Source organism: Symphalangus syndactylus, chromosome 24, assembly GCF_028878055.3.
Source record: "Symphalangus syndactylus isolate Jambi chromosome 24, NHGRI_mSymSyn1-v2.1_pri, whole genome shotgun sequence".
NCBI classification, from domain to species: domain Eukaryota; kingdom Metazoa; phylum Chordata; class Mammalia; order Primates; family Hylobatidae; genus Symphalangus; species Symphalangus syndactylus.
The window spans coordinates 28025671-28052639 of record NC_072446.2 but is presented as its reverse complement, the minus strand read 5'-3'; the positions used below and the strand labels follow the sequence as shown (position 1 = coordinate 28052639).

The 26969-nt window shown below is 45.8% G+C and overlaps 2 protein-coding genes across 9 annotated transcripts in view; one reads left to right on the top strand and one right to left on the bottom strand.

Annotated features, from left to right (window-relative positions):
* Positions 1–1800: 1800 nt before the first annotated feature.
* Positions 1801–21127, top strand: TTPAL (alpha tocopherol transfer protein like). Of its 6 annotated transcripts, XR_010119386.1 has the most exons (6): positions 1816–1933; positions 5829–6288; positions 10223–10416; positions 12505–12615; positions 15179–15593; positions 15922–21127. XR_010119386.1 is itself a non-coding variant. In XM_055266413.2 (5 exons), the coding sequence occupies exons 2-5, from the start codon at positions 5844–5846 to the stop codon at positions 15455–15457; spliced, it is 1029 nt and encodes a 342-aa protein (XP_055122388.1). In that variant the 5' UTR covers positions 1801–1933; positions 5829–5843; the 3' UTR covers positions 15458–21127. The 6 variants fall into 6 exon arrangements, 5 of the variants coding, with proteins under 5 accessions (XP_055122388.1, XP_055122390.1, XP_055122389.1 ...); XM_055266413.2 differs by having other exon boundaries at positions 1801–1933; positions 15179–21127; XM_055266415.2 differs by having other exon boundaries at positions 10223–10314; positions 15179–21127.
* Positions 21013–26969, bottom strand: part of SERINC3 (serine incorporator 3) — a 28356-nt gene continuing 22399 nt past the window's right edge. Inside the window, exons 10-12 of one of the 3 annotated variants that reach the window (XR_010119385.1) lie at positions 26739–26915; positions 22779–22877; positions 21013–21274 (exon numbers count right to left, since the gene is read on the bottom strand). Coding sequence is in view for 2 of the 3 variants with exons in the window: in XM_055266392.2 (XP_055122367.2) it covers positions 26777–26915 (139 nt within the window). In the remaining variant the exon portion in view is untranslated. Of the gene's footprint in view, positions 21275–22742; positions 22878–23959; positions 26916–26969 lie in introns of those variants that run through there. The other 2 variants (XM_055266392.2, XM_055266391.2) reach the window with 2 other exon arrangements.

The window sequence follows — 26969 nt, the reverse complement described above, 5'->3', positions numbered from 1 at the left end:
AATGTAAGGATCTTGAGATGGTAAGATTATTCTGGATTATCTGGCTGAGCCCAATGTAATCCCAAGAGTCCTTATAAGAAGAGGGAAGCGCAGGGCATGGTGGCTCACGCCTGTAATCCCAGCACTTTGGGAGGTCGAGGCGGGTGGATCACCTGAGGTCAGGAGTTCGAGACCAGCCTGACCAACATGGAGAAATCCCGTCTCCACTAAAAATACAAAAAAATTAGCCAGGCATGGTGGCCCATGCTTGTAATCCCAGCTACTCGGGAGGCTGAGGCAGGAGACTCGTTTGAACCCAGGAGGCAGAGGTTGCGGTGAGCCAAGATCGAGCCATTGCACTCCAGCCTGGGCAACAAAAGCGAAACTCTGTCTCAAAAAAAAAAAAAAAAAAAAAAAGAGGGAAGCAGGAGGATCAGTCAGTAGTAGATGTGACAACAGAAGCCAGAGGTTGAGGTGATTTGAAGAAGGGGCCATAAGCTAAGGAATGCAGGTGGCCTCTACAAACTGTACAAGGAAAGGAACTGGTGCTTCCTCGAAATCCTCAGAAAGAATGCAGCCTTGCCAACACCTTGATTTCAGACTTTTGACCTAGAGAACTGCAAGAGAATATATCTGTGTTGTTTCAATCCACGAAGTTTGTAGTAATTCCTTGTAACAGTAACAGGAAAATAATATATAGATTTAGCAAACAAAACAAAATCCAGGATGCCCAGTAGTTATATGTGAATTTCCTATAAACAATTTTTAAAGTATAAATGTGTCCCAAATGTTGCATAAGACACACTTATTTGTGTGTGTGTGTGTGTGTGTGTTTGGAAAGGAACATACTTAAATGTTTATCTGAAATTCAAACTGTAGTGAATGTTCTATATTTTGTCTGTCAATCCTAGAAGTGATGAAACTGAGAGTAGGAGTCCCAACTCATGATTCCCAGGTCCCCTCCACACTGCTGCCCCCTGCCCCTCAATCTGGCAGAAACTGCCACGTTCTTGTGGCCCCCATGGGTCACTTCCCATCTTCTTGGGACTCCTCTTGCCCCTGGGATAGGAAAACCAAAAGAGTGTTTAAGGTCGTCTCTTTGGGCTCAGAGTTCTCCTGGACCACCAGAATTTCTCTCTAGAAATGGCTTAGTGTCTACTCTGCCTCAGAGGGACCTAGGAGATTTGCCTCAAAGTTGCAGTTGCGCAAAATACTTGCGGGGGGATCTTAACGGACTGGGGTGGGAGTTAGTAAAGCCTTTGTCTGGAGGGAACGTCATGAACCCCAAAGCAGGAGAAAAGCAACTATTGAATCAGGCTCCAGAGCAAGAATCAGTTTCAGATAAGGAAACGGAAGCCCAAGGAGGAATGGGGTCTTGCTCCAGGTCACTCAGTTAATAACAGACAGATGTCCCCTGGTTTGGAATCTCCCCTTTTGGAGCAGCCAGTCCTGATAGCAGCCATAGTGGGGGAAGTCTAGAATGCTAGTCCTGAGGTCCGGGTTTGAAGCCCTTTACTGCCTTGATTGACAGTTTCCCTTTCCTGAAATAGGGGAATTGCATAAATATGAGGAGTTAATGAGATCATAGATGTTAAACAACAGGTACATGTTAGCATGTTCTTGGAAAATGGCAGCTTCTTTCCGTCCTTCTCTGAGCCTCAGTTTCCCCACCTATAAGCCACGTTTGACAAGCGGCTGGCACCCCTGCCCCTCCCGGCCACTCCAGGTCCGCAGCGCGGAGCTCTAGCAGCCACGTGGGGACGGAACGCCAACGCCGCGGGGAAGCATCGCACATGCGCGTTCCTAGGCGGAGCACCTCCTCCCACGCCCTGGAACGTCACTTCCGGCGCAAGGGGCCGGGCTGGCCGGGCAGGGAGTGCGGGTCGGTTCTGCGCGCGCTGCCGGACGAGGCTCCCGCCGCCGATTGACCCGCGCTCCGCCCGCAGCCGGGCCGGTGAGTGCCCGCGAGCCCGTCCGTGTGCCCTGGGAGCTGAGGAGAGGGACCCCTGAGAGGGAAGGATAACCGGAAGTGGGGACCAGAGGAGCAAGAGACCCCAGGAAATGGGGACACCTGGGGAGGGGGTGACAGCCGGAAGTGGGGGCCTCGGAAGGTTGTCCACGGGATATGGTGTCTCGGGGGCTTTAGGAGAGATGGCTTCCTGACTTCTCCTTGTTGAGAGGAAGGGGTGGAAAGGAAAGTGATGCTCCAGAAAGCGATGGGCTCCAGGTGGGGGAGATCTCTGGCTTCACCCTTACCAATGGTGTCTGCATCTCACTCATATGTCCGCCTGTCAGCTCATTCACCAGCCTGTGACTGAGCCCTGCTGAGCGCTCGGCACTGCTGAGTCCCTGGAGAGTCAACATGAAGCTCCAGGTGGAGGGTAGAGATTAGAAGCCCAGGGTGGGGCTAGACGCATCCTTGCTCTGCCTCACCGGGTGTGCCCCCTTGGGCGAATCGCTTAACCTATATCCTCCGCTGATGTGTACAGACCACTGCCATGTGCCAGGCACTGGGGGTGGCAGTGGACGTGGCAGACAAGCCCTCTGCCCTCGTGGAACTTAGATTCTAGGGGACAGTCCTTTTTGTCCTCCTTTGTAAAATGGGAACAGTAATAGCGCTCTCACCAAATACTGTGAAGATTAAATAAGGAAATGGGTAAAGGGTTTAGCAATGCTTGATACGTGGTAAAATGCTCAAGTATGCATTCTCTTCATTCCACTATAATGTAAGCTTTATTAGGCAAGGAATTATATTGTTTGCGTCTGTGTTCCCAGTGCCTGTGAGCACAGTGCCTGACATATATGGTAGGTGATCAGTAATTATTTGATAAATGAGTGCGTGGTGAAACTGACTCTAGATAAACGCCCATGGCATTGGACTGTAATTTCTGAAAAGGAAATAGGAACCCAGTTCTGTGGAAAATGGGAGGGAATCACCCTCAGGGAGTTTGGGAAGGATTCACAGAGGTGGTGACATGGCAGCTGAGCCTGAGCTGTCAAGTTAGGGACAAATTAGAAGAGGAAATTCCAGGCAGAGTGTATCAGAAGTGCACGAGTTCTTCTAAGGATGATGGGTTATTAGTTTGTTTTGACTGGCATTTAATGTGCATCAAGGTGGGGTGAGATGGAAAATGAGGCTGGAGAGGGGCTTTGAGGTGAGGCTTGTACCTTGTGAACACTGATGTTTGATGGGATTGCAGGCATCTCTTGGTTACTTCCATAGAAACAAAGCCATAGTTGTTCCGTTCCTCACTTAGCATACCTGTGCCAACCTGACTAAAGTCATTCAACAAATATTTATGGAGTGCAGATTATGTGTCTAACACCATGTTAGGTGCTGGGTTTCAGGCGATGAACAAGACAAACTTGGATGTTGCTCACAAATTGCCAACAGACAATTGCAACAGGGTGGGAGAAGTGCGGGGGAGGCACCTAACCTGGCCAGGGGTCAGCGAAGGCTACCTACTCCAGGCCACCAGCATCTCTCAGCTGGATTATTGCAATAGCCTCTAAGTAGTCTCTCTGCTTCAGTCCTCACCCCCTTAGAGTCCATTCTCAAGACAGCAGATTGGTCCTTTTAAAATATATTTTTATTTATTTATCTATTTATTTATTTGAGATGGAGTCTCGCCCTGTCGCCCAAGCTGGAGTGCAGTGACATGATCTTGGCTCACTGCAACCTCCACTTCAAGCGATTATCCTTGATTGGAGGATAATCAAGCGATTATCCTGTTTCCAGGTTTATCCTGGTTTCAAGCGATTATCCTGTTTCAACCTCCCAAGTAGCTGGCACTACAGGCCCGCATCACCATGCCTGGCTAATTTTTGTATTTTTAGGAGAGACAGGGTTTCGCCATGTTGGCCAGGCTGGTCTTGAACTCCTGACCTCAGGTGATCCATCCACTTCAGCCTACCAAAGTGTTGGGATTACAGGCGTTAGCCACCACACACAGCCCGAGAAAAAAATTTAAAAATTAGCCAGGCGTGGTGGTGTGTGCCTATAGTCTCAGCTACCTGGGAGGCTGAGGCAGGAGGATTGCTTGAACTTAGGAGTTCAAGGTTGCAGAGAGCTATGATTGCGCCACTGCACTTCAGCCTGGGTGACAGAGCAAGACCCTGTCTCTCTCTTAAAAAAACGAAAAAGTGCATGAGTTCGGGTCCTCTAAGAAGCAGACACTAGGATGAGATTAGACATGCTAGAAATTTAGAGGCAACCCTTGTGAAGGACAGCACCTGGGAAGGGAGCTGGAGGAGTCAGGAAGAGCCACTGGCTGTGATGCAGATCAGCTCCTGTGAAGGAGGTTTGGGCAGCAAGTCTCTGACTGCAGGGCAGTCCCAACAAAGGTTTGGCCAGGCCCTCAAGCAAACGCTGCCTGTTAGAGGAGTCCCATGTCTCACTAAATCATTGGCTAGGAGCAGTGAGGCCACGGAAGGGCTGTGGAAAGTTTTGGCTTCCCCCGGATAGTGGATCTAGAGGGGCAGCCACTGGGGCCCTTTATCAATTACGTTTTCCCACAGGAGATCTGACTGGCACATATTCCCGACTGCCACGATAAGTTACATGGGTATGTGGTAAAAAATTCAAACAGTACAGTAAAAATCCTCTTTCTCATCTTAAATCTTCACTTGTCCAGTTCTGTTCCCTAGAGATAACCATTGGTAAGTTTCTTACATCTCCTTCCAGAAGTTTTGTGTGCATTCACAAGTGTGTATATTTAAAAACGTGATTTTCTCTACACTTTTTTAACATGTCAATTCATAAGGATCTGCCTAATTCCTTTTTTGTTTTTTTGTTTTTTTGAGAGGGAGTCTCGCTCTGTCGCCCAGGCTGGAGTACAGTGGCACGATCTTGGATCATTGCAAGCTCTGCCTCCCGAGTTCACGCCATTCCCCTGCCTCAGCCTCCCTAGTAGCTGGGACTACAGGCGCCCGCCACCACACCTGGCTAATTTTTTTTGTATTTTTAGTAGAGACGGGGTTTCACTGTGTTAGCCACCGTGTTAGCCAGGATGGTCTCGATCTCCTGACCTCGTGATCCGCCCGCCTCAGCCTCCCAAAGTGCTGGGATTACAGGCATGAGCCACCACACCAGACCCCCAATTCCTTTTCATGACTGACTAGTACCCCATTCATATGGTAATATTACTTAACCAGTCTCCCCTGATGGGCAGTTAAGGTGTTTCCAATCTTTTATCATTATAATCAATACTTGTGAAGGCCATGTGCATATTTTGCATATACATACAAGTATATGTCCTAGAAATGGAATTGCTGACCCAAAGGGCATGTGGGTTTACATTCTGAAGACATTGACAACTGCCCTCCAAAGAGGCTGTCAATTTATACTTCCAGCAGCAGCAAGCATATCAGAGTACGTTTTTTTATTTTTGCCAATCTGAATCTCAGAGTTGTTTTTTTTTTTTTTTTTTTTTTTGAGACAGTCTTGCTCTGGCTGGAGTGCAGTCAGGTGATCTGCCCGCCCCGACCGCCCAAAGTGCTGGGATTACAGGCGTGAGCCACCACACCTGGCCTCAGAGTTGTTTAATTCACATTTATTTAACGATGAATAAGGTCGAGCACCTATTAATACATTTATAAGGAAGGCCCTGGTGTTTATTAGGGAGTGTATAGTCTGCTGTAGCTGCTGCCTGCCTCCCTGGGGACTAACGGCAGCCAGCTTGGGGTCAGACTTGCGTGTATGGTTTAGATCCAGTTCATTGCCCCCAGTTGAGAAACACTGCCCTGAGGTTACTCGGCTTTTACAGAAGTGTTCCTGTCCCCTACACTGTGCTGCCCTGGGATTTGAAATAAGTACTTGTTAACTTTGCTTAGGGCTTCTCTGTTGGCAGGGACCCTGGTAGCTAATGTCAGAAGAAAGTGACTCTCTGAGAACCAGCCCTTCTGTGGCCTCACTCTCTGAAAATGAGCTGCCGCCACCACCTGAGCCTCCGGGCTACGTGTGCTCACTGACAGAAGACCTGGTCACCAAAGCCCGGGAAGAGCTGCAGGAAAAGCCGGAATGGAGACTTCGAGATGTGCAGGCCCTTCGTGACATGGTGCGGAAGGAGTACCCGAACCTGAGCACATCCCTCGACGATGCCTTCCTGCTGCGCTTCCTCCGAGCCCGCAAGTTTGATTACGACCGGGCCCTGCAGCTCCTCGTCAACTACCACAGCTGTAGGAGAAGCTGGCCCGAAGTATTCAATAACTTGAAGCCATCAGCCTTAAAAGATGTCCTTGCTTCCGGGTTCCTCACCGTGCTGCCCCACACTGACCCCAGGGGCTGCCATGTTGTCTGCATCCGCCCAGGTATCTCCCTAGACTGTTGTGGGGTGTGTGTGTCCAGTCTTTCTGCAGTGTGTCCATTCAGCACCCTGTCCTCCTTTCCATGTCCCTTTTTTACCCCTCCTTTGTTATAGTCAAGGCTCTTTTGATGGCAGATAACAAAAACCTACTCAAACCAACTTCAGAAAAAAGGGAGGATTTAGTTGAAGGAGACAGGAGTCCCTCCCAGAACCAGAGAGCTGAAGGCGTGGCAGCTCTTACTAGGGCCTAGAACCAAGAACCAGAATGCCACCGGGAGCTAAGACAGCCATTCTCCCTGTCTCTGCCTGACGGTCTGTGTATCCTTCAGCCACACATTTCTGCCTTTTGCATACCTTCTTCACACTTTTTCTGTGTATGGCTGTCCTGCTCCTGTGCACGCAGTTAAATCTGGCGCCCTCTCAGCTCTCAGGTTTGCCTGACCACCGAACTAAGTTCCTCAATGCAGATTCCAAATTTCTAGCAGGGAGCATCTGGTGGGGCCTAAGAATCTGCCCCTGGCCATAGGATACAAGCATGGCTGCCAGGGCCCTCCCTGAGCCCTCTTTGTGAATAGGTTGAGGTACAGGTATCAGTGCAAGGGTGTGGACTGGGCAGACACCTGGAAAGGTACCTCCTCTTGCCTCCTCCAACCTTTCCTTCCTTTCCTCTATTTTGTGAAGCCACTGACAGGATTCACTTTGGATTTGTTTTTTGATCTTAGCATTTCATGGCAGTAATTAGGATACCTTACATTTCTTTGTCATGGTGGTTTATGAGTGGGGGCTCTCTGCCACTAAAGGAGCATTTAGAAATACTCCCTAGCCAGGCGCAGCGGCTCATATCTGTAATTCCAGCACTTTGGGAGGGTGAGGGAGAAGGATTGCTTGAGGCCAGGAGTTTGAGACTAGCCTGGGCAACATAGTGAGACCTTGTCTCTACAAAAAATTTTAAAAAAAAGAAAGAAATGTTCCCCAAAGAGCATTTCAATACAATGACCAGGGGCTGCCAGAACTCAAGATTTCTGATTCTTAGGCCTGTTCTCTTCCATGACACCAAAAGCATTATAAACTTTGGAATGTTCTACTCCATTCCTAGCCTCAACATTTTCCATCAGACCAGAGTTGAGAGAAAAATGGAAAGTAAGATGCAGTGTTCTCCCCAAGTAAGCCAGGGAATGAGAACACACTAATAGCCCTCTTTCGCTCATTCATATAAATGCCCTCTTGAAGGGAAGTTTGATGGGGAGTGGACACCTCCATGCACTTTCCTCTTCCTTTACTCATTCCCCAAACTCTCTTTGGAGGCTAAACCATTCTCTTCAGTCTTTACTATGTATGCACCAAGACCACTGTTAATGGCTTACCTGCTATTTTAGGTACTTGCCAAAATTAGTGGTGTTTATTTTAAAATAAGCAATGCAGTGCAGATTTTAGGGCACCAGGAGACCTAGAAACCAGCCAACAGGTTTTTCTGCTGCTCCTCTGTACTCAACTCATAAGAATATTACAACACAGTCAGATATTACAACACTGATTGCACCTTTGCTTGTGTGGTTTCAACCCTTTGCTCATGAGATGAATTTTTTCTCCGTATGTCTGGAGCAGATCTGGACCCCTTTCCACCGACCCAGCGTTTTAGGAAGAGGCATACACAGAAGTGTTTCTTCTCAATTGGGTATCAGCTTTGCCTTTGTTAAAGCTCTTTTGAGACATGTGATTGAAAGGGATGATATCCAGTTACACAGAGGCAGGGTTAATTGGCAGCAACACTAGACAGCAAGCTGGCACAATTTGGGGACAAAGATCTTTCATGAGAATTTTGCACATATCAGGCCAGGTGCGGTGGCTCATGCCTGTAATCCCAGCACTTTGGGAGGCTAAGGCAGGTGGATCATGAGGTCAGGAGTTCGAGACCAGCCTAGCAAACACAGTAAATCGCCCCCGCCTCCCCCCACCCCCCATCCCCCGCCTCTACTGAAAATATAAAAATTAGCTGGGCATGGTGGCACATGCCTGTAATCCCAACTACCCCAGAGGCTGAGGCAGGAGAATCACCTGAACCCGGGAGGCAGAGGTTGCAATGCGCCGAGATCATGCCACTGCACTCCAGCCTGGGTGACAGAGCAAGACTCTGTCTCAAAAAAAAAAAAAAAAAAAAAAAAAAAAAAAAAAAAAAAGAATTTTGCACGTATCACATATCCCATTGTTGTCAAATGTGAAGTTTTATCTTTTAAGAAAGAGGCACATAGATTTTGCTGGGATTTTCTTGAGAACAGTGGTTAACAGTAAAAAGTGGGCATTCTCATTTTTTTTTTTCCTAAAGAGGAAAGAATCATTAAATACATGGGGTGTATTAAAAAAGTATACACCTTGGAAAGAGGAGGGGGACATAGCACTATGCTCCATCCTCACAATACCCCTGTCAAGGTTGTGTATGGGTCAAGACTCAGCTTTTTTTTTGAGACAGAGTCTCACTCTGTTGCCCAGGTTGGAGTGCAATGGTGCGATCTCGGCTCACTGTAACCTCTGCCTCCTGGGTTCAAGTGATTCTCCTGCCTCAGCCTCCCAAGTAGCTGAGACTAGTGTGCACCACCATGCCCGGCTAATTTTTGTATTTTCAGTAGAGACAGGGTTTCACCATGTTGGCGAGGCTGGTCTTGAACTCCTGACCTCTAATGATCCACCTGCGTTGGCCTCCCAGAGTGTTGGGATTCCAGGCGTGAGCCACCACATCTGGCCAAGACTCAGTCTTTGTGTGGCAAGTGACAGAAAGCCAACTCACATTGGCTGAAACAAACAAAAAAAACTCAGTTGCTCAGATAACTGAAGTCCAGCCGTATTGCTATTCAGGGGCCCAAACTCTAGCACTGGAAAGCTGTCCCCACCACTGCTGTCCTCAACAGGGGCTTCATTCCCAGGCCAGCTCTCTTGCCTCATGGGGCCTGTGAATCTCAGACTCACCGCCTCCCACCTCAGCCTCCCAAGTAGTGGGACTACAAGAGGGAAGAGAGATCTCTTTCCAAAGGGCCAGGGTCCTAGAATTGAATCTCCTTGACTCTGCTTGACCTGGCTTGGATCACACACTGTGGCCAGAAGGATGTGCTGTCAGATTGGCCAATCAATCCCCAGTCAGTTGCTCACCTCTGGAGTCAGGAGTCAAGTCAGTTCTATCCAAACTGTATGGCTAGAGTGGGAGGTGGTGGTTCCCTAAGGAAAATCAGGTTAGTGCTATGAAGATAAGGGGAAATACATGATGGCAGAAAGCACAGATGTCCATGAAGGTAGGCATTAACACTCTATTCTACTTATGAGGACATCAGGGCTCAGAGTGAGGTATTACAGTAACTTGCCCAAGGTCACATAGCTAGTAACATTCAAACCTCAGGTGTGTCTGACTTCAGAGGGCATACTTTTTTTTTGAGACAGGGTCTCACCGTGTCACCCAGGCTGGAGTACAGTGGCATGATCACTGCAGCCTCAACCTCCTGAACTCAAGAGATCCTCCCAGCTCAGCCTTCCAAATTGTGGGACTACAGCCACACCTCACCACACCTGGCTAATGTTTGTATATTTTGTAGAGATGGGGTTTCGCCATGTTGCCTGGGCGGGTCTTGAATTCCTGGGCTTATGCTTAATTCCTCTCACCTCAGCCTTCCAAAGTACTGGGATTACAGGCATGAGCCACTGTGCCCAGCCAGAGCTCATGCTCTTAACCTCAACACTCAATTGTATTTCCATCACAAAATGTGCTGCTGTTTGGGAGTTAAGAAACCAGCTGCTGCTTATTGTTCCATTTACTAAACTAAATAGAGTCATGGCTACTAGAATATCTTTCTTCTCCATTTTGAAACAACAGTGATAGAAAGGAGATAAATCTTTGTTTGATCACTTATTTATATTAACTTCTGTAACATACTGTCAATCTCTTATGACCTTAGACAGATGGATACCGAGCAACTATCCAATTACTGAAAACATCCGAGCCATATACTTGACCTTAGAAAAACTCATTCAGTCTGAAGAAACCCAGGTGAATGGAATTGTAATTCTTGCAGACTACAAAGGAGTGAGTTTATCAAAAGCATCTCACTTTGGCCCTTTTATAGCCAAAAAGGTGATTGGCATCCTCCAGGTAAGACCCCTATCTGTCCTGCCTGTTTCGTGGTGGCTTTGGCTTTCCCCAGGGCCTGTCCATTTACTGTGGGTCTCACATGATACACAAACTGCACATCCCACACCTGCAATCTGAAAAACACAAAAGCATTATGGGAAGAAATTTAAAAGTCCTATTTACCACTTGTTCTCATCAGTCTCTCAAGTGCTCTCTGGAGTAGGTACTTCAGTAAGGCAAGAGTCCAAAAAAACTAGGGAACTGCTTTTTGCCTTTTTTCGGTCTGGAAGGCAGAGGAAAAATTCTCCTAACAAACAAAACTGGCTGGGTGCGGTGGCTCACGCCTGTAATCCCAACTCTTTGGGAGGCCAAGGCAGGTGGATCACTTGAGGTCAGGAGTTCGAGACCAGCCTGGCCAACATGGTAAAACCCCATCTCTACCAAAAATACAAAAATTAGCTGGGCATGGTGGCAGGTGCCTGTAATCCCAGCTACTTGGGAGGCTGAGGCAGGAGAATCACTTGAACCCGGGAGGTGGAGGTTGCAGTGAGCTGAGATCGTGCCATTGTACTCCAGCCTGGGTGAGAACAGCAAAACTCTGTCTCAGAAGAGAAAAAAAAAAAAAAACCTAAGAAATTATGCTTCTGCGTAAGATGCTAGAGCCCCTCCTGCCCTCTGTGGACCTGGGGGATATGGCGTTCTGTTGGGCTGTATTTTGGTCAGATGCTTCACACCTCATGTTCTGTGTTTCAGAACATGAGTCACTGGGGACTGTGGTGCTCCCTCCATATCTGTACCATGTTTAACAGCTTGCACAGTGCTTTTACAGTCATCAGGGCCTATTCAGTCCCTCAACGAATCCTCTGAGATAGGCAAGGCAAGAACTATTTTTCCTTTTTGATAGATGGGGAGATGGAGACCTACAGAAAATATAGCCTGTCACAGCTGTGACCGGTTTTGATTACTTGTTCATTCTGACCCGCCACGTGGGGTGTTTTCCTTTGTGAACTATGGGGCACCAGTGATATAGTAGCTCTTCTCACTGGATTCTACAAATGTTTCAGCCCCTGTGGTGCACCAGGTTTTATTATTTAAATAAATCAGTGCACATTTGGACATTATCAAACATTTGGATTCTGGCTTTGAGCCAACCCTGGCTTTCCTTCACTGGCACTCCTTTTGATGCCTCCTCCTGAATTACCATGTAGATTCAAGTGTCAGGATCAAGAGTGTGGATCAGTGTTAGTACCGTAAGATCATCTGGAGAGGAGAAAAAATTAAGTAAGTTTGGGAAATGCTGTATAGCATGTCCCTTTCTTGTGAATTTCACTGTAAGAATTTACATGTTAAAGGCTCTGAACAGGACTGCAGTTAAGGAAACCCACTTGATTATGCTTAGTGGACTACGTTTCTCAAACTCATTTGCCTGCTGTGGAGCCCTGTTTTGTATAACCTCTAATATCCTGAGAAATATACTTTGGGCAACACTGATCTAGAAGGTCTGTATTTGCCAGATCTGTCCCTGTAGACTCAAGACTGTTTTCTGCTATAAGAGCAGCAGCTCTTCATATGTTTGCCTCTCTTCTTTTTGTTTTTTTGTTTGTTTGTTTTTTGAGATGGAGTCTTGCTCTGTCATCCAGGCTGGGGTACAGTGGCACGATTTTGGCTCACTGCAACCTCTGCCTCCAGGGTTCAAGCAATTCTCCAGCCTCAGCCTCCCAAGTAGCTGGGATTACAGACGCGTGCCACCATGCCCAGCTAAATTTTGTATTTTTAGTGGAGATGGGATTTCACCATGTTGGCCAGGCTGGTCTCGAACTCCTGACCTCAAGTGATCCGCCCGCCTCGGCCTCCCAAAGTGCTGGGATTACAGGCGTGAGCTACCGCGCCCAGCCTCTATTTGCCTCTCTTCTAACCCAGTTTTGGGTCCCAGGAAAGACTTTCCCTGAGGTCCATCTTCCTAGTTAGGCCCCACATGGACTGTCATTGAGGAGGCCATAAGGATCAAATCAGACTGATGTTGGGGCTGAAAATGAAAATTTAACTGGGGGGAGGAAGGTGTGGAAAGATTCTCCAGATATTCTAAACCCCTTTGCCTTTCCCACACAGGATGGTTTCCCCATTCGGATAAAAGCAGTCCATGTTGTGAATGAACCTCGAATATTTAAAGGCATTTTTGCCATCATAAAACCATTTCTAAAGGAGAAAATAGCAAACAGAGTAAGTGATGATCCTATTGACTTCAGATTTTTCTTTCCCTCCATTGATTTATTTGTGACATCTGGTACTTGTTTATTATTTTTGCCCTGGAACAACTAATTTGGAAAAGTACAGAGTTACAGATAAAATAAATGAACTAGTCCCTTTTGTGAGGGGAAGATGGAAGAGTAAATGAACAAGAATTTAATATTTGCCAGTAGAGAAAGCAAAAGCAGGATTTTTATCGTAAGAGCCTCCCTGGGCAGTATAGCAAGACCCATCTCTAAAAAAATTTTTTAAATTAGGTGGGTGTGCCTGGGCACAGTGGCTCATGCCTGTAATCCCAGCACTTTCAGAGGCCGAGGTGGATGGATCACTTGAGGTCAGGAGTTCGAGACCAGCCTGGCCAACATGGTGAAACCCCGACTCTACTAAAAATACAAAAAATTAGCCAGGCATGGTGGCACATGCCTGTAATTGCAGCTACTTGGGAGGCTGAGGCAGGAGAATCACTTGAATCTGGGAGGCGGAGGTTGCAGTGAGCGAAGATCATGCCACTGCACTCTAGCCTGGGCAACAGTGAGACTGTCTCAAAAAAAAAAAAATTAGGTGGGTGTGGTGGCACATGTCTGTAGTCTCCACTACTCAGGAGGCTGAGGTGGGAAGATTGCTTGAGCTCAGTTCAAGGCTGCCATGGGCTTGAACAATTGGCTGTGGTCTTGCCACTGTGTTCCAGCCTGGGTTAACAGAGCGGAACACTGTCTCTAAAATAATTTTTTTTAAGGTTATGGTCATTAGAACCGTGGGGTTTAAAATCGCTACTTAAGCCTTTCCATTTGCCTAATATGTTGTCCCGCTGTGTAGTTTGTGGAGCAATTCAAGGTTTATGAGCTCTGTGAGTTTTTAGCTTACCTCTTATTTAAGAAGGGATAAATGGCACTTTGTCTTCCTTTCTGACCCAGAAGAGCCGCTTCCCTCTTCAGCCTTTCCCAGTCCCACTGATTGAAATGGGATGGGTGGTATTTTTCTCCTTCCCAAGGCCTAGGAAGATCACTGCAAAGACTGGGCCCTGAATTTTACTTGCTTTTTCTTTTTTTTTTCTTTTTCTGAGACGGAGTCTCGCTCTGTCACCCAGGCTAGAGTGCAGTGGTACGATCTCAGCTCACTGCAACCCCTGCCTCCCGGGTTCAAGCAATTCTCCTGCCTCAGCCTCCCAAGTAGCTGGGATTACAGGCACATGCCACCACGCACAGCTAATTTTTGTATTTTTAGTAGAGATAGGCTTTTACCATGTTGGCCAGGCTGGTCTCAAACTCCTGACCTCAGGTGATCCACCCGCCTTGGCCTCCCAAAGTGCTGGGATTGCAGGCGTGAGCCACTGCACTGGGCCCTTGCTTTTTCAAAGTAGTAACATATATAGATAGAAAATCTCAAGGAGGTAAGGAAGGGAACTTGAAATCCAGCTCCAGATTCCTAGGCTCTTTCCCTGAAGATTTTGATTCATCAGCTCAGGGATCTGTGCTTTAAAATCCCCTTAGGAAATTCTGATGCACAGCTAGGTTTGCAAACCACTAACTTAGTGGCTTCCCTGCCTGGGTGTGAACCCATGTGGGTCCCTAAAGACTCTGTTTGGAACTTTCACCAAAGCAGCCTTTGGACAGGTCTTTTACATCTGTGAAATGCCCTGATTTGGGGCCCACGATGTTCTTCCTTTGTTCCTTCATAGGTTCCTTCATTCAGAAATATCTATTGATCAACTCTATGTGCAAGCATGTTCTAGATGAACAAAACAGACCAAAACCCCTGCCCCTAGGAACATTAGATTCTAAAGGGAGCCACAGTGAATTATGTTATCTAGTATTAGAATGTGGTAAGTGCTACAGAGAAAAATAAAGCAGAGAAAAGGATAGCGTGTGTGAGGTGGGAAGGGTTGTGGTATTCAACTGAGTGGTTAGAGGTGGCAGCCTTGAGAAGCTGACATTTGAGCAAAGACTTGAGAAGTGAGAGAGTGAGCCATCTAGTATCTGGGAGGCCAGCAAGGGCACGACCCTGACGTGGGAGCCTGCCCAGCATGCTGGGAGAGCAGCTAGGCTGGCAGCAGCTGGGTCAAGACTGGAGGGGCAGGTGGTGAGAGGAGCACTCAAAGAAGTAATGAGGCTAGATTGTGATGGGCCTCAGAGTCTGAGGTGGCAGTGCTGGAAGGCTGTACATAGAGGCACGACTGTGATCTGAGTTTCAATGAAAAGAACTTAGATTGCAGAGGGACAAGTGGGAGCAGGGAGACCAGATAGGAGGCCACTGGAGAAATCCAGGCAGAAGCGATGTGGCTGCTGCCATTAGTGTGGTGGTGAGGCTGCTGGATCCTGGATACATTCTGAAGCTGCAGCCACCAGGGCGTATGGTATAAGGAAAAGAGAATTAAGGATACTCCAGGCTTTCTGGGCTGAAAAAGTAAGGGTAGAGTTGCCATTAACCTTTCCTTTCTTCATTCAACAGATATTTATTTGAGCACCTACCATGGAGGAGATTTCTGCATTCCTGATTAACCTAAGGACATGTGTGTTTTCATTTCATTCCCTTTTAGTTCTTCCTCCATGGGTCTGACTTGAACTCTCTCCACACAAACCTTCCGAGAAGCATTCTCCCCAAGGAGTATGGGGGCATGGCTGGAGAGCTGGACACTGCCACCTGGAACGCAGTACTGCTGGCTTCAGAAGATGATTTTGTGAAAGAGTTCTGCCAACCTGTCCCTGCCTGTGACAGCATCCTGGGCCAGACGCTGCTGCCTGAGGGCCTGACCTCAGATGCACAGTGTGACGACTCCTTGCGAGCTGTGAAGTCACAGCTGTACTCCTGCTACTAGCCTGTCCCCCAGGGTCACCATCTTTAATTCTTTTCCTTCTTTTCTTTGGAGGCACAAGAATTTAAGGATCCAAGGATTCAGTCTTGCTCCTTGTAATTAAACTGCAGGATGGAGGAACAGCCTGTGAGATATGAGGGTGAGCACATTTTGGGGTAAGCCTTTGGTTACTTGAATTACTCCATGGAAGACATGGAAAATGTCCCCACTGATTCTTAACATTTGGAATCCCAGTCTGCAACTATTAATCTGGAGGCTATATCTGTTTTGTTTTGCTTTTTGGTTGGAGGGTGGTGATCTGGTTCTTACACATCTTGGAAGCAAGAAAAATCAGGACCAAAGTCACTTTGATCCCACTTTTCCAGGAGAAAAACAACCTGTTTGGCCAGTGAGAACTACTTGTATGAAATAATTTGGCCAAACCTGCAGTGTGACCAAATGTGAGACTGGGAGTTTGTTTTTCACAGGAACCCTAAGTATAGACCTCTGCTGCTCATCAGGAACCTTACTGGAGATCAAGGCCCCAGCTGTTGTCACCGGGTTTGGAAAGCACCTTAACTGAATCATGTAAGCATCAGGACATAAGCAGCACTTTGTGGTTAAATGTGGAAGCCAGAGACTTCAAAGCACCTCTGGGACCCATTGGTTGACACTTGCAATAGAAACTTAAGTTTTCCCAAATCCATAAAGCCTTAGCCCTGGTTCTCAATAGAATCAGGGACCTAGCAGGAAATGATTTTACTCAACCTAAAATGCTGGATTCCAGGCCCGTGTAGCTACAAGAATTCTGGCCTGGATCCCAGGTGTGCAACTATGGACAAGACATGGGCCTCTACCTTCTCCTCTATAAAATGAGGCTGGATGAAATGTCAGCTAGGGCCGTTTTGGCTGCTGAGGCTCTGGGATTTGGTTTAGTTACTGAATGTTAGATTTTCTGCCTGGAAAGATAACTATCTAGATAGAAGTGGTTGGATTCTGTTTTTGTTTGTTTGTGGTACACGTGTCTTTCCAAGAGAGATGTGTCAACAATTAGCCCTGCCTTTAAAGAAACTATTATATGTATTTCTGGGGCTCACTGACACCAATTTTCTTTTTATAGTGATGGTTAAATTTTGAAAAGATGGCTTTTGTGAGGCCAGGTAAGGTGACCAGGATCTTGTATGATGAATTCCTTCCATCCCTGAGACTCTGGTACTATATTGTAAACCTGGCTACAGTAGTTAATTACTTGAGATTCTTAAATTTTGGTCTCTGGGCCAGGTGTGGTGGCTCATGCCTATAATCCCAGCACTTTGGGAGGCCAAGGTGGGCGGGTCACGAGGTCAGGAGTTCCAGACCCGCCTGGCCAAGATGGTGAAACCCTATCTCTACTAAAAATACAAAAATTAGCTGGGCGTGGTGGCGGGCTCCTGTAGTCCCAGCTACTCGGGAGGCTAAGGCAGAAGAATCGCCTGAACTCAGGAGGTGGAAGTGGCAGTGAGCCAAGATCGCACCACTGCACTCCAGCCTGGGTGACAGAGCAAGACTCTGCCTCAAAAAAAAAAAAAAAAAATTTTTTTTTTTGGTCTCTGGAAATGAACACAAGGGCAGGTTATTGCTGGGTCACTTCTGGGCCCCCCTGCCCTCCCAGCCCCACTTGAGTTTCTCTCTCTGGTGTGGGTGAACCAGTCAGCCTGAATGTTATGCATTTTAGCACTTTAGAACCTCCCTGTCAAGATTTTAGCCTTAGCCCAAACATCAAATTAGATGGTTCACATGATGGTTTTTGACCTATTTCCTTTCTAACGTATTCCACATGATCATGGTGTTAAATAGTGGAAAGTACTGTGTTGTGTGTACACCTTCTCTGTGCATTTATTAGACTAACCAGTCAAGGCAGACAGCTCAATTAGGGAGAAAACAATACCCTGGACTTTGAAGGCCAGTCTGTTGTTACTAAGCTGTTTATCTCTATTGCCTTTTTAAATGTCTGGATAAGTTGTTGGTGGAAATTAAGTTACTTAACCTCATTAATACCAATTCTAGAGAAACTTCTTTTCAGCATGGATAGTAACCCTGGATCCTCTAGGGTCCTGGCTGAGCTGGGAGTGTCAAAAAGCACTCCTGGCTGCTTCTGGTTCCATCTGACAATGATGTGACCCACACTGCTGAAAAGGCCCAAGTAGGGCAAGCGGGATGGCTAAAGGAGGGAAGGAGGGGGTTCAGAACCCAGTGGCCTGGATGGGAGAACTGGGTGGAGGCTTCCCCAAGAGGGAAGACAGATAAACAAAACAAAACAAAAACTGGGTAAAGAGGAATGAATCACTCAGCCCTGATGTTTCAATTCTACACTGCATTCCTGGCCAGTCGCATTTGTTTTAATGTAGGCATGGCCAAAGATCTCCTAGAGAATTATCGCAAAGACCAGAAGGGACTTGGAGAGGCCTATTTCTTAGGTTTTTCCAGTTGGACAAGGAAGGAGTGGTTTCACTCAGCTTCTAGGAGGTGGAGCCTAAGTTTATCTGCCTCCGGGAGCTGCTTGCTTTGTTTTGGCTCCAAAGAGGTATCAAATAGTTTTGACACCTCAGGAAACTTGAACCAAGCTGTGAAACCAAGACCTCCCTGGGTGAAAATCAAGGTGGTCTCCTTGTGGCTTCACCAGGGTGTTTGTGTCAGGCCGTCTCAGCAGGGTGGGGAATGACCAGCGAGGGAGCACAGTGAGCCTTACTCAGCACTGCGGAGCGCAGTGGTGAGGCAAACACATGAACCTCAAGAACTGGGAGTATGTTCCTTCAGGGAGAAGTTCTGGCCCATTGCACAAACACTTGGAAATTAACTTTTCCCTAAATTCAAGGTAGTGTGGTGTCGGAAGGAAATGGGACAGTAAATTAGGAGATGCGGGCTCCACCTTTACCTTACTACGTGGCCTTGGATGAGCTGGCTGAACATCCCTGAGTGATTCTATGATAGAGATCTATACTCCAAACTTTATTCCTGGTATCTAGTTGGCTTCACTGCCACAGAGACACTGTACTCTGTCTTTTTAGAAGTTTTTTTCCTTTTTTTCCCCCTCAATTGGCTTGTTATTTAGTAAATTTAGGTCTGAATGAATTGGTACCTAAAAGCTTCCAAATCTATACATTCAGAATATGGGAATTTTCTTCCTCTTCTTCCCCCATATCCCAACATGGAATTCTGGAAAACTGTGCCTCTTCCCCTGTTCTGCCTTCATGGGGGAAGAGACTGGATGAAATCTACAGAAACAGCCAAAAGTGCCACCCTGGCTTCATGTCTTGAGTTTCTAACTTGCTCTTGGCAAAGGTCACTTTATTTTTTAATTTTTTTCCTTGCATTTTCTTTTTATTCTGTTGCTGCTGCAAAAATTAAGGCAAAAGTAGCTTTAGATCTTTCATGTTTCATCCTGGTTTCACAAGGAGTCACTTATCTTAGGAGGTCTGTAAGTCAGGTTACAAGGCCGGGCGCGGTGGCTCACACCTGTAATCCCAACACTTTGGGTGGCTGAGGTGGGTGGATCACCTGAAGTCAGGAGTTTGAGACCAGCCTGGCCAACATGGTGAAACCCCATCTCTACTAAAAATACAAAAAATTGGCTGGGCATGGTGGCGGGCGCCTGTAATCCCAGCTACTTGGGAGGCTGAGGCAGGAGAATCACTTAAACCCAGGTGGCAGAGGTTGCAGTGAGCCGAAATCGTGCCATTGCACTCCAGCCTGGGTGACGAGTGAAATTCCATCTCAAAAATAAAAATAAAAATTTAAAAATCAGGTTACAAAACACTATTTTTCCAGAAATAAGACAATAATAGGCTTTTCTCTGAATTCCTTTATATTGAGCCTTTCCGAATTCTCCCTGGGTGGGCAACTTCTTTAAATAGTATTTGACTCTCGCCGGGCGCGGTGGCTCACGCCTGTAATCCCAGCACTTTGGAGGCGGAGGCGGGCGGATCACGAGGTCAGGAGATCGAGACCATCCTGGCTAACACAGTGAAATCCCGTCTCTACTAAAAAAATACAAAAAATTAGCCGGGCGCGGTCGTGGGCGCCTGTAGTCCCAGCTACTCGGGAGGCTGAGGCAGGAAAATGGCATGAACCTGGAAGACGGAGCTTGCAGTGAGCCGAGATAGTGCCACTGCACTCCGGCTTGGGCAAAAGAGTGAGATTCTGTCTCAAAAAAAAAAAAAAAAATTGTATTTGACTCTCAGATCAATCATGGAATTTTTTTTTCATTTGGGTAGCAAAAGCTAGAGTACTGCTGTGGCGATTATAATACTTTTAAAAAGTTTTACCATTTTAAAGTTGCCAACATTTAAAATTTTCCTTTGAAACCTCCTTTAATTTAGGGAGTAAAATGTTAGCTAAACCAATTATATACTATATACTATACACTGTATCTCCTGTGGCCATGAGAGGTGTGGCTATACCGAACAGAAACATGTCTACTGTTCAGGAAAGATGTCGGTTCTGGTAACACCTCTCTGTATTGGGATCTGTTAATTTTGTAAATCTAAATTCTTCTGCTCTTGGCCAGGTGCAGTAGCTCATGCCCTGTAATCCCAGAACTTTGGGAGGCTGAAGGGGGACGGATCATTTGAGGTCAGGAGTTTGAGACCAGCCTGGCCAACATGGTGAAACCCCATCTCTACTAAAAAGTACAAAAATTAGCTGGGTGTGGTGGTGCTTGCCTGTAATCCCAGCTACTTGGGAGGCTGAGGCAGGAGAATCGCTTGAACCCAGGAGGCAGCGGTTGCAGTAAGCCAAGATTGTGCCACTGCACTCCAGCCTGGGTGACAAAGCAATATTCCGTGTCAAATAAATAAATTCATTCTTCTGCTCTCCTGACTTAGAGAAATGGTTTGCTTAAAATGCTAGTAACAAACATCATCACAGTCAATAGGAGCTTGCTTCATGGGAAGGATCAATGTGATTTGTGGATGGAGATGATAGTGATGAAATTCCTGTTTCATAGGGCTGTTTTCCTTTTTTTTTTTTTTTTGAGACGGAGTCTTGCTCTGTCGCCCAGGCTGGAGTGCAGTGGCGTAATCTTGGCTCACTGCAAGTTCCGCCTCCCGGGTTCACGCCATTCTCCTGCCTCAGCCTCTCTGAGCAGCTGGGACTACAGGCGCCCGCCACCACGCCTGGCTAATTTTTTGTATTTTTAGTAGAGACGGGGGTTTCACCGTGGTCTCGATCTCCTGACCTCGTGATCTGCCCACCTCGGGCTCCCAAAGTGCTGGGATTACAAGCGTGAGCCACCGCGCCTGGCCCATGGGGCTGTTTTTCTTTTCATCTCACTGGGCAGCAGGTTTAGTGAGGCAGTGAGATGCTGCTGCTGTGGATTCTTGTAGCTATGCCTGGGCTTCGTGGCATATCAGGTAGGAACCTGTTACAAGTGAAATACTTGAAACCTCTCTGACCAAGAGCCTCTGATGGAGTGGGAGGTGAGCTAATTTTCTGACCAGCTTGGGGCACTGTTTCAGCCACTGGTCACATTCCTTGCTTCAAACTGAAATTCAGTTTGGCTTTGAGTATAGGGATACATGGTGGATTCATGTACTTCAGTGTTTGTTTTGACCAAAGTTTATTTTTCTAGTGCATTTTCTAAGTCAAAGTGGTGAAAATAATGTAAATTTTAGTATGCATGACTGAGTCTGAAACAATAAAAATCTCTGAAAAATGTGCGTGGAGTTCTTTTGTGATGATGACAGTTTGGATAAAGGTTCCAAGGTTCATTATTCACAGCCCGGGTAGACAGCCTCTTCTGCAGGTGAGGGAGGGAGGGGCACTGTGATAGGACAGTGCATTCTGTAGATGCGCTGGCTGCCTCTGAAGATCATACACAATTAGACTGCTGCAGTATGGAGAGGAGAATGCAGCTAGCTACACAGAACAGTAGAGGGATATGCAAATTTTTACATTCTTGAGGCCCAGCTATACTTCTTGGACTGGCCTTGAGTCTTTCCAGTGATAGCCAGCCATTTCCTCAATGTGCATGTGGGCTGGGCACACATGTGTTAAGGACACTCATAAATAATGTATTTTAACCTTCAGCTACCCTTAATGAAGCTGCGTTACTGTTCCTGTTGGCAAAATGTAGCTTGCCCAGTGACACACAACTAGCCAAATACTAAGGATGGGATTCAAACCCAGGAAGTGTGACAAGCCCACTGTTTTCTCCTGATGGCTGGAGACAAATAACCAGTCCCCAGATAGAAGAGAGAGAGAAGGCAGGACTCTTTCATAGAGTAAGAAAGTACCAGAAATTGACTTTTTTCCTGGCTTCTTGAAAATATAAGCAGTGGTTGTTAACCTCTCTGAAACCCAAGTTGTAACAACATTTTATTCCAGAAGTAAGCCCAGACTCCTTGAGGGGTAAATGGAGCATGGCTTGCCCAACTCTGGTCCCAGGCTTGCTAAGCTGTTTCTACGTCCCCTGTTTGTTTGGTACTCTGTGCCCCAGAGTAGACAAAAACTAGGTCCCCATGGTAGGTCTGGTGACTTGATGAGTCAGTTGAGAAATACTCAACACAGGAGGTACACTTTTGATGATGCAACAGGTTAAGTACTTATATTGCAGCATAACCACCCCTTCAAGGTCAGCCTTTCCTGAGGAAATTGTGGAACTTAAGTTCAGTCTGTTTCTCACGTATAGAGAAATGAAGCTAACTGTTAAAATCCTTTTCTCTCACAGCAGTCTTATGAGGCCCTTTTCCATGAGTCAGTATTGTCTTGATGCCCCCTGCCCCCTCCTTACACAGTACTAGTTTGGTACCCATACACTCAATGGCAATAAAGTTTCACATTATCGCATTTAAAGGGTAAGTAATAAGACCCTTTGGGGTACCACTCTTCTGGGGAAAACGTTTTTAACCTAATATTCATGCTTTTTCCTGAGTAGGTGCCAGCCACTAGGGATAGCTGACCTAGTAAAAGACATGAGTCACTGCCTTCAGGTGACTACTAACTTGACTTTGTCAGTGATGGGTAGAGGAGCAAACACTCTGTGCCTGAGAGTAGACAAAAACTAGGTTCCCATGGTAGATCTGGTGAGTTGGTGATGAGTCATTAGTAAGCCAGATTACTCCCCTACATGTCTCTAATAAATCTTATCTCTTATATTCTTATGGGCCAAGAGACACTGGGGTCTAACTGAAAAAAGAACTCTTAAGCCAAGCCCTGGGTTTCTCTGTTTCACCTCTTACTGAGTAACCATAGGCAAGTGATGAACTTCTCTAAGCCTCAAACTGATACGTAAAAGGAAGGAGGGAGGGAAATAATCAGCACCTTACAGGCATGTGGATACTGTCTGTTTAATGCTTGGTACACCTACCCATCTATGTGGTTTCTATTATTCTTCTTCACCTGAGAACATAGGCGTGGTGTGGCTTGAGTCATCCAGCAGTAATTAGGACATCACTGAGTTGGGTGCCTAGGTAACAGGACGGACAGACCAACACAACAGGAGTAAAGAGATGAACAGCAGCTTCCATTAATAAGCATAAGCCTACTATCTGTTACCAATCTGCACAGATCAAATGCATAACTCATTATGTGAATACTCGCTTTAGCCTGAATGTGTAAAAAGAAAACAGCCAGGTGCAGTGGCTCACGCCTGTAATCCCAACACTTTGGGAGGCTGAGGTAGGTGGATCACCTGAGGCCAGGAGTTTGAGACCAGCCTGGCCAACATGGTGAAATCCCACCTCTACTAAAAACACAAAAATTAGCCAGGCGTGGTGGTGCGCGCCTGTAGTCCCAGCTACTCAGGAGGCTGAGGCAGGAGAATTGCTTGAACATGGGAGGTGGAGGCTGCAGTGAGCCAAGATGGCCCCACTGCACTCCAGCCTGGGCAACAGAGCAAAACTATCTAAAAAAAAGAAAAAAGAACCAGTTACAGATTTCTTTGTTCCTTCTCCATTCCTCACTTGGCTAGCCAAAAAGAAAAAAAACAAAACCCTATACTGAGAACCAGGTCCATGGCTACTCTTTGGCAGGCAGTCTCTTTGATTATCAAGAGAAAGTTTTACTTCCCAACCAGATACCCCACAAAACCAACCTAGAAAGTAAAGGAGTCCAGCATGGACCTAGAAGCTTTCTCCCAGCTTTAACGAGGTAAAAGTGGCAGCCACTGCTATTGCCTTTGATGAGTTCCTACAGCATGTCCCTGATCTGAAAGCCAGGGCCCCAACCCACATTCCCCAAGGCTAGGCAAGCCCTTTCATAGTGATGAAACACAAAGGTACTCATCTGGAATGAGACGCCACCCTGAGATTTGATGACTCAAAATACTCCCCTGCTTTAAATGATGATCCTGGCCTTACTCAGAATGCTGTCTTATGCTTATGTATAATTCAGCACTCACATGTATAATTCACTTGAGTCTTGATTAGACTACTGGGTTTCCTACTAAAAGGCAGACTTCATTACTTTTAAGGTAGGACCAAGCAAAGCAGGGACACTGCCTCCCGACTTTTAAAGAGCATTGTTACTTCAAATTAATATCAGTTATCATCATGAGAAAAAAATAAAAACTTTATTGGACTTTGTTACATTTATTTTACAGTTTAGTATTGTTTGTATTTTGAATTACATTAAGGCGGAGGATGGGGCACTGTAATGTTTTTGAAGTTTAGGACCTTTAAAGCTCTTAAGCTGACTCCACTACTGTAAAGAAAAGCGGGGTATCTGCTTCACACTGGCAAAATAAGGGGCTACATCTCCCCATCTGTCCCTCAAATCCCTTGAAACGCTATACCCTGACATAAACCACTGGTTTAAAAGACAATGATTCCAATAATTTATATCAAGTCCTGCTTCCCTACCCCACACCTCTACCCTAACTGAGCCTGTCCCCTCTGTGTACTTCTGTCTAATTCTGTAACAACATCTGAAATCCAGCCTCCATCAGATTCTGGCTAAATATCTCTGACCTTTGAATATTGTCTTATTTTAGCCCATAATGAGATCAGCAGCTACTGTCAGTGCTAAAAATGGGTTACACTTTGCAAAACAACTTTATTCTTTAACAATCTTGTATACTAGGCACCAACACTGAGGCTCAGCTGACCGTGGTCATAAATCATAGCACGTACTCAACAAATACTAGCTGACAAGTTTGATAGCCAGAAAATGGCAAAGCTGGGATGCAAACCCAAGCAGTCTGACTCCCAAGCCTCTTAACCATTCTCAAGAGACCACCTACCTCCATTCTTCTTCAAACACGTTCTTCCTGTTTGCCACCTGAATAAATGGAACCACTATCCACCCAGCTGGTTAAACCAGAATCACTCAGAAATCTACCTCTCCTTCATATTATTCATAACTGCCAGTGTTAAAATTCTAATTGCTGGCCAGGCGCGGTGGCTCATGCCAGTAATCCTAGCCCTTTGGGAGGCCGCGGCGGTGGATCACGAGGTCAGGAGATCGAGACCATCCTAGCTAACATGGTGAAACCCCGTCTCTACTAAAAATACAAAAAAAAATTGGCCAGGCATGGTGGTGGGTGCCTGTAGTCCCAGCTACTCAGGAGGCTGAGGTGGGAGAATGGCGTGAACCCGGGAGGTGGAGCTTGCAGTGAGCTGAGATCGCACTACTGCACTCTAGCCTGCGCGACAGAGCAAGACTCTGCCTCAAAAAAAAAAAATTAAAAATTAAAAAAAAAATTCTAATTGCTAAGTAGCCCTCACCTGTCAATTTCTCCCCATCCCTAAGATTCCACTTCTCTATTTCACATCTCATATGGACTGCTCCTGGTCTCATCTCTCTAAATCCATTCTCTATATATCAGCCCAAGTGACTGAAGATAAAATTTGTTCATGACACTATGAATATGTTTTCAGCCGCCCTCAACATAAGGTCCAAACTCTTTACTGAGGTTGATAAAGTCCTTTAAAATTCAGTCCCTGACTACATTTCCCCATTCCAGCTTTACTGAACTTTTTTTCCCCATCTTCCTGCCTTTAACATGCAGTTTTATCTACTCCAGCAATGTCACCTCATTTTCCCATCTCTCTCTTAGCTAACTTCTAAGAGTTCTTGGCTTAAATATCATTTTCTCCAGAAAGCCTACCATTACACCAAATACCTCTCCTTTGAGTTCTCTCCAATTCCTAAACCACAGCACTAATTCACATTATAACCACCTGTCAGCTCATTTGCTCTCTTCTCTAAGCTATTAAAGTCCAAACACTGTACCCCAAAACCTACAGGGTCTAGTACAGAATAGACCGTAAATCTTTGTTGAAAGAACTCTTTTATTCTACCTTTTTGCACACCACCTCTCATGAAAATGTTTCTTGACAATGCCTTCCCTGTCTCTCATCTACCAAGTGTCTTACCTAGAGAAGATATTTAGGACTTTTGAAAAAATTACTTTGCTCACTAGCCAGACTGTAATTTTTAGAAGGAATAGGAGCATCCTGACTAGAAGCTTGATAAAACCTGGCTATCCAGAAAATAAAGAATGGCTGCTAACTCATAAAAGCTGTTGGAAGAAAGGGCCTTAAAATCTTAAAAGTCTTTCTATTTTAACAAATACCTTCATAGTGCAAATGTAATAAATTCACATGCATTTTACTTTTACATTCTCATAACAAGATAATAACATAGACTAAAGCTGCAGTGTTTTCCCAAGTGAATCTTCATTTTAACCAAACTCACAAAGCATTTATGGAAATTAATACATCTGGCAAAGCACCAGACTTGAATCAAGCAGTATCAATCCTACAGTGTAAAAAAAGTAAATTAAAAAACTCAAGATGTAGAAGCAGTAGCCATATCAGCAACCATTCTTCTAGGGAAGGGACCCACATATACAATCCTTCCCCAAGAACTTTGATGCTACCCCTCTGAAGAGTTTAAGCACAAAACACAGTGCTTGTATCATAAAAGTAAGGACTTTCATAGAGGAAAACTGTAATATAAATGCATTTTTTTTTTTTTTTGCTCTTAAAGGATACTGCAATATAAATATATTAAGCATGGCCTCAAATATCCAACATTTTCCTATCTTACAGTTTAAACCAAAGTTAAAAGAACCTACAGGCTTTATAAAGAACTCTCTTCACAGCACAGCTGTAGTTCACTTTAAACAAAAAATGTTCCCTTTGTGCTATATCCTTAGAAGTAAACATAATATACAGATAAATGAGAAGTTTAGATTCTGCATCAAGCATTATTCAATCTCATCCTCTGATATAAACCTGGATACAGTCAAACTTGCAAAGCATTCACTTAATATTCTAGTTGAAGCAAACTTAAAAGGTATATATGGGTTTTTGGTGAAGGAGACCTTTGTGAGTTTCAGTGCTGTCCTTCGCACTCAGCGGTTCAGCTGAAGTCCCGACTGGTGAGGACAAGTGGAGCCACAAGGGTCCAGACGTAAAGCAGGAGGCAGACCCAGCTGGAGCTGATCTTGACCCACACAGCTGGCCACTTGCTGGTCATGCTCTGAAACTTTGCATCAGGGCTAAGAAAACAAGAGAGAGTCAGGTAGAAGAGCCCGGTCTACCCGACTTCTATC

Bases quoted from the DNA above. Each gene is read 5' to 3' on its own strand.
- TTPAL (XM_055266413.2), top strand. From the start codon at position 5,844: ATGTCAGAAGAAAGTGACTCTCTGAGAACCAGCCCTTCTGTGGCCTCA. The intron at 6,289-10,222 runs GTATCTCCCTAG...TTATGACCTTAG, and splicing joins TGTTGTCTGCATCCGCCCAG to ACAGATGGATACCGAGCAAC. The intron at 10,417-12,504 runs GTAAGACCCCTA...TTTCCCACACAG, and splicing joins AGGTGATTGGCATCCTCCAG to GATGGTTTCCCCATTCGGAT.